The sequence below is a fragment of the Gallinula chloropus genome, assembly GCF_964237585.1.
Source record: "Gallinula chloropus genome assembly, chromosome: 5".
Taxonomy (NCBI): Eukaryota; Metazoa; Chordata; class Aves; order Gruiformes; family Rallidae; genus Gallinula; species Gallinula chloropus.
In genome coordinates this window covers 64,223,054-64,233,382 of record NC_140090.1, presented here as the reverse complement: position 1 = coordinate 64,233,382, position 10,329 = coordinate 64,223,054, and the positions used below count along the sequence as shown (strand labels likewise).

Below are 10,329 nucleotides of genomic sequence, written 5' to 3'. Positions count from 1 at the left end.
GCCAAGACCTCCCCAGCAGCGCGCGGCCGCAGCGCCGCCTGGCGGCAGGGGGGACCGCGGCCCGGCGCAGCGGGAGGCGCAGCAGAGCCCGCAGCTGCTGTACGCTTTATTTACACCGGCGTGGGCGCAGTGGTCTTAAAGGCAGGCTCAGGCCTTCTATTTACAGTTATTTACAGATTTATAGTTGAAAAGTAAGAAAACTGTACAAGATAACACAAAAATATAAGACAAATTCGATCCCATTAAAGGAGTGAATACATAAGTTAAGAAAAATCTGACATTTAAATTTCAAATTGTAATGTTATGAGTAGTATAGATATAGTTTTTAAACCAGATAGCAACGTAAGTTACACACCACACTAAATCTTTACCCCAATTATGCACTCTGCTTTTAAACACCAGACAACTGGAAGCCTCCTGCACTTAAAAATACATAATGATAATTTTGACTTGATTTCCACAGAGGGACCAGTTACAAAAACCCACATGTAAGGAATTTATTTACATTAAATATTAGCAAAAATGGACCGAGAGTGCAGGTGTTCCTCACCTGCAGTGCTATCCATTTTAAGTTTCCATCCCCTACAGTCCCAAGTTCTTGTACAGCATCTTCAAGAATAGGAAACGTTTGAAAAACACCTGCCTCGACACAGATGGTATGACCTCATGTCTCACAGTTAAAAGATGTTGAAGCATTAAGTATCACTAAACCAGATGCCTTTTGGATTTCAGTATTGCACACTATTAAAAGATGTGTCCACATTATTCCAAAGCGCTTAAAAGTGGCTGCCCCTTTGACAACACCAAGTCTGCACATAATTTTGTCTGTTGCTAGTGTTCACCATTACATACAATTATTTCTCAGTTGGAAATGGCTCAACAAAATAAAACTTCTGGTGGCAAACCCCTTTCACAGAATACCCACTCCATTTTTAGTAAGCTGCATAACCAATACACCAAAACAAATGCTAAACACCACTCACTTTGAAGGCTGTACACTCTGAAAATAGCAGCCTCGGTCTTACCACTGTTTAAGATTCAGATGATTTTTGCTCTAACAGGTTTGGGCACAATACTTCCACAGTTCCTGAGTTAATTACAATTGCCCAGACTGAAGAATGAAGCTGCAACTTAAAAAAAACAAACAAAACCCAAACAAGTAAATAAGACAATGCCCCTTCCCAAATGTTAACCATCTTGTGCACAACCATACCAAACAACTATATTTGGTCCTCAATACTTTCAAATGTTTAATTTTGGAGGTAATATTTGTACCAAAGCATTTGGTTTGGATAGCAGTTTTGGGGCCTTTAAGATTTAGTATTTCCCTCATCCCCCCAAAAAGTGCGTTTGTGGTATTTGTAAAAAAAGTTATGCCTTTTTTTTAAGTACCAACAGAAGTTATTACAAATGTTTATTGCATTGAGCTGATTCTTTTAAAGTATTAAATACGAACTCCCCCCACTTCTCAGTTTCATAGGTTTTAGTATTCTGTGTGAAAACAAATCTTCCCACAACAAAAGCTAATACTGGCAAAAGGGTGAAGATTCATCAGTTCATTACTCCACTGAGAGCTGTGTTGGTTTTCCATCTCATTTTCACATTTTCTATAGTGCTTTTCCACATAGAAGTGATGTGAAAACTCCTTTGTCATCAAGTGGTTATCCATATTTTCAGTTGACCTCATCATTAACATTACACAATTAGCTTTTTGGTGCCGGGCTATGGTTCTTGTCAACTTCCTTGTTGTCCTTCATCAGTGAGGCAAATACCTGGGAAAATAAATTATTTCATGAATGTAAAAAAAAGCTATTCTCACTTAAAAAAAAAAAACAAACCAAACAACATTAACTACCAAAATGTGGAGATTTCTAGAATGAGACACTAGAAAGGAAGTGCTCATTCCTCTAAGAAACTCACCTGTGCCCATTTTTTGTTACTGTTCTGCATCTGAATAGCTGCAATACAACTAAAAAGCTTTTCTGATGTAATGTCTTCTGGAAGTTTTGTTAGAAACTGTGCTATATGAATAAAGTCCATCTGGAGGAGAATATCTTCATACAACCGAAGGATTCCTAACCCTGTCCTGAACAGAAATTCTTCTCCATCTCTACAGAAAACATCCCAGACACGACAGGCCAGATCAAGTGGTAATGACTTGCTGTAGAGTGTAAAAATCCTACAATTAAAGAAAAAAGGTATTACTTCACATTTTTAATTTTCTGAAGTAGGTTAAACCCCTTTAATTCTCAGTTATGTTCAGTAACTACATTTCCATGATACATTTTGAATTTTTATTCATGCTGAAAGTAGCCAAAAAATCTAAAGACAGTCACTGTTCTGTTCTTAGTGGGAGAAGTCCACTTGCACTTATTGCAAAGTTTATTTTTAAAAAGCATTCATTGTATGTGGGCAGAAAGTTCAATCTGCTCTACGTAACATATTGTAAAACTCCTGCCATAAATTTTTAATGGTTCCTTTGATACAAAGTACAGAATTCTTCATTTCCCCATTTTTTTTTCCTACTAGGAAGGTGTTCAGGAACCTCAGAACACTCCCTACTGTAGAGTACCATGACCTCTTCTACTCTGCCTCTATAAGATGGGCTCACCATCCCAAGAACATCTTTGGAATGCATGCAGGAATAACAATCTTCATTTCTCAGTTAACTGGAATCATAATATTCTAGTACTTTATACAGCAGTGCTATTTCCACAACATATATACCTCTCTCAAGCTGCCTTGACTCTCAGGACTGTAGCCCGCTTCTGACTCAAACCTGCTTCTGCTGAGACTAACTGCTTACTGGTAAGCTGCACCTTGTAGCCAAAGTTCTTCATTCCCACACACTCCAATGATGTGACATTGTTATATTACTTAATTCTACCCAATTCAAATTTACTCTATTAGAAACTCCTAACCCATATAATAATCCTACATTCCTTATTCACACACACACTTAGAAATAGACATTCCGCTTCTGGCAGTGCTAGACACACTTCCAAGGATGCTTGCATTACTGCCTTCCATTACAGGCACATAACATAGTTTGGTACTCTCTGCTTTAGAACATTTATTGCTTCAAAACAATCACTTTATTTCCAAGTTTATCCCTTCCCAAACTAGGTCCTAGTGTTCATCCTCCTGCTCTGAAGTCTATATTATATTCCTGTATTTATATTTTTTGTCAGTAGCTGATTATGTTCATTTCATCAATTTACTTAAAATCAGTCATAAGGCAACTACAGTGTAATAGGCTTCTCCCCACTACTGACATTAGACATAGCCAAGTCCTACCTGGAGCAAAAAGAAAAGGAGACACAGAAGACCCCTGTGTGTCTCCTTTTCTATCTGAATAAATATTACTCCTAATCCTAGTTCATAAAGTTTGAATCCTGCCAGAGGAACTGTGGTTGCACAAACCAGTTCACCGCTATTTCACAAGACCTAGGAAGGTGAGGTACAGGAACACCTATCAAGTGTTTTTTTACGCTGTATTTCTAGGGCTGGAAAACCTGTAACAAAATGCAAAGTGTTCCAGCAGTTGTAAGGTTGAATTAGTTATGTTTTCTGAACTCACCAGTCTATCAAATATATGTCTGGAGTAAGACTGTATGATTTGAAATGAAGAAACAATTTGGGAAGATTTTCTTCAAAGAATACTTCAAAGGCTGCAAAGTATTTCAGCATCTGTAGAGACAGGAAAGCAGCTCATAAGCAGTCATCAAAGCAATGTTAAACTGTAGAATAACAAACCCCACCAAGAATTGAGTATGTCAACATAGTACTATGTGACTTCTTAGAATAAGAATAATGATTAAGTGTTTCTAGAGAAAAAAAAATCAAAACAGTAGGACATATCCTATGTATAAGTAGCTGATATTCTCAGTATTGTAACTACACATTAAAGTTCTCCATTACTCAGAAGCATGAGAAGTTGTTGTCATCAATTAACCAACTATGCTTCAAGTCAAAAGAATGTTATGGTTCAAAACCAGAAAACTCTGTGCATACCATGCTGTGATCCACACGGAAAAAGGCCAGCTGGCATGGCTTGTTTAGAAGGTTAGCAAAGGCAATGAAAGCATCTGCCTCTTCCAGATTGAGAATGAGTACAGCAGCAATGAAGGACATCCCTTGCACCTTCAAGTGGGAAAAGCATCAGGCAAATATAGGTAAATAGGTTCAGTACATCTTACATCTTTGGAAATGCAAATCTTTACAGCCTCCAATATATCAAATACCACTGCATACCATTTCCTGATGAATGGGAACAATACAGATCAAATGTACTACATGCATAAAAATTATTTCAGCAAGACAGACTGTTTCTTCAGATGCCAGTTTTAGGTGCTTGATAGAAGTTGTGGGAGGTCTCATGGTCACAAGTCCTTAGGACTTGGAATGCAATAAAGTTAAAACCACACAGGCTAGACACAGAGCTCCTAAGAGACAAAATGTGGCCTAAAGTTCATTAAGCTACAGAAAAAGCAGACATGGTGGAAAACCTCACATATGGGACAGTTTAGACCCAGACAGATATGCTGGAATTCAGACAAAATTCATTTTCAGAACAATCAATACATATCTTTCCATTTGCCAACAATATTTGTTCACACACAAAGTTACTACTTTTAAGTGGTTAGCTGCAATGCAAGTTTACATTTTCCCATGATTACTATCTCAAAGACACTTAGCCCACAATAAAAATGAACAGTATTATTCTTGTAGTTGTTAAATGATGATCTGAATACTCTTTATTACAAAAAAGAGAATATTCTTCTTATAAAAAAATTATGTTACCAATTTCAACTAGAATGGTGGTGATTATTCTGCTGTCTCTAAGCATTCATGCTGCCTACTCCTCATTCAAAAAAAAATTCACTGAGTATCTAACGAACTAGAGAATAAAATACTGATATAGATGTCAAAACCAGTCCTGCACTGTTCTGTTTTTGTGTGATAGATGGGCGTGGAAGTAAAGTTATATTAAATTTACTGCCTATTAACATTTAAAAAAATTATAAATCTATCATCAGCAATATCCAGGCTGGCTGTGTTCCTAATGAAAAAGAGAAGGCCAATGCGTGAAAAATTATTTATTTGCCTTTTAAAACTCCACCCTGGGAACAAGCTGTCTCAGAACTCACTCAGGTTATAGTCTCTTCTAAAGAGTATGGGACTGTCTCCAAGAATGAGGTCACAGATGACAGAATTCAGGGCTAAAAACACTTCAACATTAAAAAACAGCTAGATATTGATGCAGAGTCTCAAGCATGTCTGATTTAGAGAGGAAAACACACCCTGTGCTAAATAATGCTTTGGCACATAAATCGGACTTAAAACTGAGTTCTTTTTAACCCAGAAATGATGAGAGCTTATGAAAGGTGGTCCTACCCACCCCCAGTTATTTCACTGGTTCTGTAAACTGACACTGTTCTGAGAGATGTTATATTTAGTTGGTTTGTTTATGGTTTTTTGGCAATATTTTATGTTTGGGTTTTTTGGTTTTGGTTGGTTTTTGTTTGGTTGGTTTTGATGTTTTTTTAAACACAGTAATGTTTGCTGCAAACAATCTTATCTTCACTGAACTCAGATGGAGCAATTAACCTTTGGCAACGAGACACCAATACAGAGTTTCTGGATTTTAGGAGGTGCAGTAGTGAGGCAGAGAAAATCTTTATGGAAATAGCAGCAGTGGGAGCAACACTAGGACAGAACAGACCAACTAACTCACTTAAGTCTTCCAGTGTTTTGGATTTTTTTCTGCAGATCCTGTGGGTCTGTCAGAACTACACCTTGTGAATATATTCACTTAAAACTTTCCATGCAAGGCAGATAGCATACTCATCCTTGGCATCCAGTCCATTTTCAGCTATTTAATTATCTCTAAGAATTACCAACACTGCAACTGCTGTGAAATGAAAAAGTGCCAAAGTTATTTGATTTTTTTTCTAAGTGCTAGTGGCATAAAGTGTAGAGAACCTATTTACTTAATACACTCCATTACATGACATCTTAAGCTTATTTGCCATGCTATAAACACTGTATAGCAAAATACTTACATATCCCACATCCGGTCTGTAACATGTATATGCTCCCAAAACACTATGCAGGAGATCATGATAAGGACCACCCTAGTGCAAGGGGAGGGAGGAAGGAGGAAAGAAAAGGGGTTTTTTTTCAAAATCACTTTATAAGTATAGGAAAGTAACTAGCCAGGGTTTTAAGATGTGAGACAATGAATTATCACTTTGTTCACATCAGTTTTTACTCTAAGCATTAACATCTCAAAAGCATACGTGGTAAAGAGAAAGCAACAGATCAATAATGCTATGAAATAATTCAGTGGAAATTGTACACAATGGAAGATGAGGATATCAGGTACATATCCAGGGTTGTTTTTTCCTTCTCAGTAATAGTGGATGTTTTAATTCCTAGTAATACAAGTTATTGTATTAAAACAGTGCATGCTATTTTATATACATGTAGATACATACATTATACCCATATAAGTCATAAAACCTGAAAATGCATACTAAAGGCATCAAGATTTCTGTAGAAGCTGTTAGAAATTTTTGCATGTAATGTCATAAATATAAATAGAAATCATATGTAATTTCTCCTTTCAGTCCATTGTTAGCTGTCCCTACTTTACTCTCATTAAAAAATACTGTTTGCTGTTGTATCTAGAAAATAACTACTTTTGCTTTTGTTTTTTTATACAAACAACTTCTAAACCCTATTCCATATTTAGCCTGATACATTTCTTTTTTTGTTTAGCTATTGAGCAGTTTAAAGTTTTCATAGTTAAAGTTACAGAAATCTCACCTTCTGGAAAATATACAGGGATGGAAATGTGCGTGATATATCCAGCTTAATCAGCTCCAGACTGGCCTCACGATCAGCAACAGATGCGCCTGCATCTGCAAGAAAAGCCAACACTTACTTACATTTCTGAGACTCTAGAACAACACTGCCATAAGCACAAACAGACTTTTAGGATCTAAGGAAAAATGTTACCTAGTCCTAATTCTTGCAGTGCACTTCTATGGCACTAACCTGCAAGAGCTAGAACTGTCCATTGATACCTGGCATATGCCACTGACTCCAGAAAGTGTGGGAAGCTATCATAATTATTACATGTCTACTCATTCTTTTTCAAGCCATACATTTCTACATCACTCAGACTTAAAAATAAAGATTCTGTCTAGCACTACTCAGGCCCAGACTGGCCCTGCATTCACTAGAATTCGAACTTTGCCCAGCCCAGTCCTCAAAGCACTGTTTTCTTTCTTATCTTCTACTGTGGCTTCAGTTACTGAGTTTGAGCACAGAGCAAGCACACTGCTCTTGATCTAAGTGTGATCCAGTGGGATCTCTTGAAATTTTTCATTCCTGATCAGCTCATTTGGTGGGTCATTTCAGCCAGCAGCATTGAAATATACTCTCTACACTAGAAGAAAATGAATGACATCACGATCATAAGCAGCCAGCACTTTGCCACCTGCAAAGTCAAGCAATAGGTTTTAAAGCTATGCTTTTCTCACGTCCAACTGAAGGTAACTAAAATGTATCAGATTCTCAAATTTCCAGATCTGACCACACAGTTATGACCTGCAGAAGCTTTAATACTTCTAAGCTCTTGTTAGACTCAGAATTTTTGCATCCTTAGGATCAGCATTCCTCAAACAGCCCAAAAGAAGGCAGCATCACTTAAGAACCTCCACCAGAAATTCACCCAGTCCTTGAGTTCTTTCTATCCTGTCCTCTACATAGGCACATGATGCAAATACTGAGAATCACAGGGAGAAAAATACAAATAGCGCTCAGGGAAAAGGCTCTTTTGGAGGGTTTAAACCAGTTAAGAGCCATCCTGGAAATGGAAGATTGAAGATTTTGATGAATTGGCTAAACAGAACTTGCTCTGCTGAAGCCTAGAAAGCAACATTTCCTTCCAGTCCTAAAACTATGATAGTTGCATTGAGGAGCAAGTCAGACTGCTGCAGGCTGTGTTAGAGAAGTTTGCGAGAAGGAAGGCAAATAAAGTTACAGAGAAAGTACACAGATAATCTAAAATAAAAAGTTCAAGAACTGCTTGAACTCCTCCCTCTTTTCTCTTTCAAAAGAAACAGATATTTTATCAGTTAGCTTGGGATCATTTCATTTGGGACAGGATCTGTTCAGTGTTCCCAAGAAGATTATAAACTACAGCACAGAACATAAGAAACTCAGGATTTCTACAAGAAACTCAGTTCAACTCCAAAAGGGGAGTCACTGAGGGCCTTTCAAACAGATCTGACAGACAATACATCTGTTGCTGAATGTCTTGTCTCCAAGACACAGAAAGATACTTTTCATGCTTTAACCTTTATCTGCCAAAATTAGGTATTGAAGGTATTTGGACAATAAAAATCTTCCGAACTAAAATATGTCAAATGAGGCTAAAATAACTGATCTTCCAGACTCTGCTACCAAAGATTAGTAATAAGCACAGAGGCCTGGCTTGCTTTTCAACAAGAGATGAAAATCATATTACTTTAAGTTTTCCTTTATTACTACATTTCCCAGAAATCAGACATGAAATTAGACCCTTCCCCCTTTATTTCCATCCAGAACTACCTTTCAAAATAGCAAAGTTACTTAAATCTTCCCCCACACTCAACCCTCCTAACAACAGAGCAAACCAACCACTACTCCACAAACCAAGGGGCATTGCAAACGAGTTTCCAAGGCTAAGCAAATTTACTGTCATGTACACACAAACTTTGTTTTTATAAACAGTTTGTCTCACAACAAATTTCAGATGAGTCACAGGAGTAAGGAAGTAACTTAAGGAAGACCCAAACAATTTATAGTTCAAGTAGCCAGTTAGTCAAATCTGGCTATGGCAAGTGCAAACAAAAAAGTACTGCTTGCATTACAACTCAAAAAGTTGCAGTTGGTAGTGACATAAGACAACATTTAAATAAATAACTTAACAGCACAAGGAAGGAGGGAGTTAATTACAACAAGGATATATCCACCATTAAAAATATCATCGATGCTATTTTTAACAGAAAGAATGTTCACAGGAGACCGCAGTATGCCAGTGATAAAACTCCATTATATATAAAAGTGTGCTAACACCCCCACTTAATAGATTTGGGAAAAGCAGCCACCTGGGCAGCAAAGAAAACACAAGTGGGTTCCAAAATGTGTCATGTTACATATTCTTCACTTCTCAGTTCCATAACCGGAAAATAGAGAATTTATTTTTTTCTTTCCTGAAATTGTAGATGGAATAGCAACATAAGAACCAGCTAAGTAGAGATAAGCAGTGACACATACTGTAATTTAGGTTCCATTTCTTGTTTTGGTACTTAATCTAGAATTTTCCATGAGGGATTAGGCCTGGTATTTCAGGAATTCAGAGGAAAACACATTCATTTGAAAGCGAACTAGCACATGAAGTATTTTAATGAATCTTTCATTGATACAGTATATTCTGTTAAGCCCCTCACTCACTTGGTATAGGAAAAGAAACATTAAAGTAGGTAATTACTTGTAATGCTTTTAATAAGTATTCCTAATGCTGCAATTGCAGCTGATCTTGTGAGACTTTCTGGGTTTGTAAGAGGGAACAGGAGGCTGTCTATGCATTCAGAAGATCTCACCTTCTACGTCATTCTCAGAACTTGTCTCACTGAAACTTTTCCATCGTTCCTTCGCCCTTGACAAGAAGATTTCATAAAGTTCTGCAAGAAAACAAAACCAAACCAACGACAAATAGGCAGAGATGAGTAAGAAAAGCACCCATTCAAAGTAAAAGCACACAAACCTTTGGTTATGTTGCTTGGTTTCATCTTAACCACTGGGGGCAGGGGAGAATCTATTACATGGTTACTGCTAACCACTGGAGTACCATTATACACTGTTTCACAGTGTGCACAGTCTTGTGACTTCTGTGGTGAACATGCAAATTACAAGAGGGAAAACATGTCTTACATAATTCAGATTTTTATTTTTGTGAATAGCTTAGATCACTTCCAGTTCATCAAAATCATTAGTTATAGTAAATAAAACAAATGTTCTTTCCACCCCTGTAAGAAAGCAAAATCACAAATATATTGTTAAAAAAATACCTTTTTGAGGTGGGGAGGATGATTATGACCTCATCACTTCTAAGAGATATATTTTTGTAAGGAGGACTTGAACCTTGTTCCCATAATTTACCAAGCTATTATGTCTAGTTGTAAGAAACATCTGTTCCTAAGGTTATGACATACAGTTCTTGAAAAAGCAAATACATCCTGTTTTGTACTACATTTTTAAAAGTTTGAATTTTTC

At 37.0% G+C, this 10,329-nt stretch overlaps 1 protein-coding gene across 1 annotated transcript in view; it reads right to left on the bottom strand.

The window, feature by feature from the left end:
* Positions 1 to 128: 128 nt before the first annotated feature.
* TBC1D12 (TBC1 domain family member 12) overlaps positions 129 to 10,329 on the bottom strand; it is a 45,701-nt gene continuing 35,500 nt past the window's right edge. Inside the window, exons 7-13 of the mRNA XM_084264485.1 lie at positions 9,657 to 9,737; positions 6,832 to 6,926; positions 6,066 to 6,137; positions 4,015 to 4,143; positions 3,581 to 3,690; positions 1,921 to 2,179; positions 129 to 1,772 (exon numbers count right to left, since the gene is read on the bottom strand). Of these exons, the coding sequence (XP_084120611.1) occupies positions 1,704 to 1,772; positions 1,921 to 2,179; positions 3,581 to 3,690; positions 4,015 to 4,143; positions 6,066 to 6,137; positions 6,832 to 6,926; positions 9,657 to 9,737 (815 nt within the window). The 3' untranslated portion in view covers positions 129 to 1,703. The remainder of the gene's footprint in view (positions 1,773 to 1,920; positions 2,180 to 3,580; positions 3,691 to 4,014; positions 4,144 to 6,065; positions 6,138 to 6,831; positions 6,927 to 9,656; positions 9,738 to 10,329) is intronic.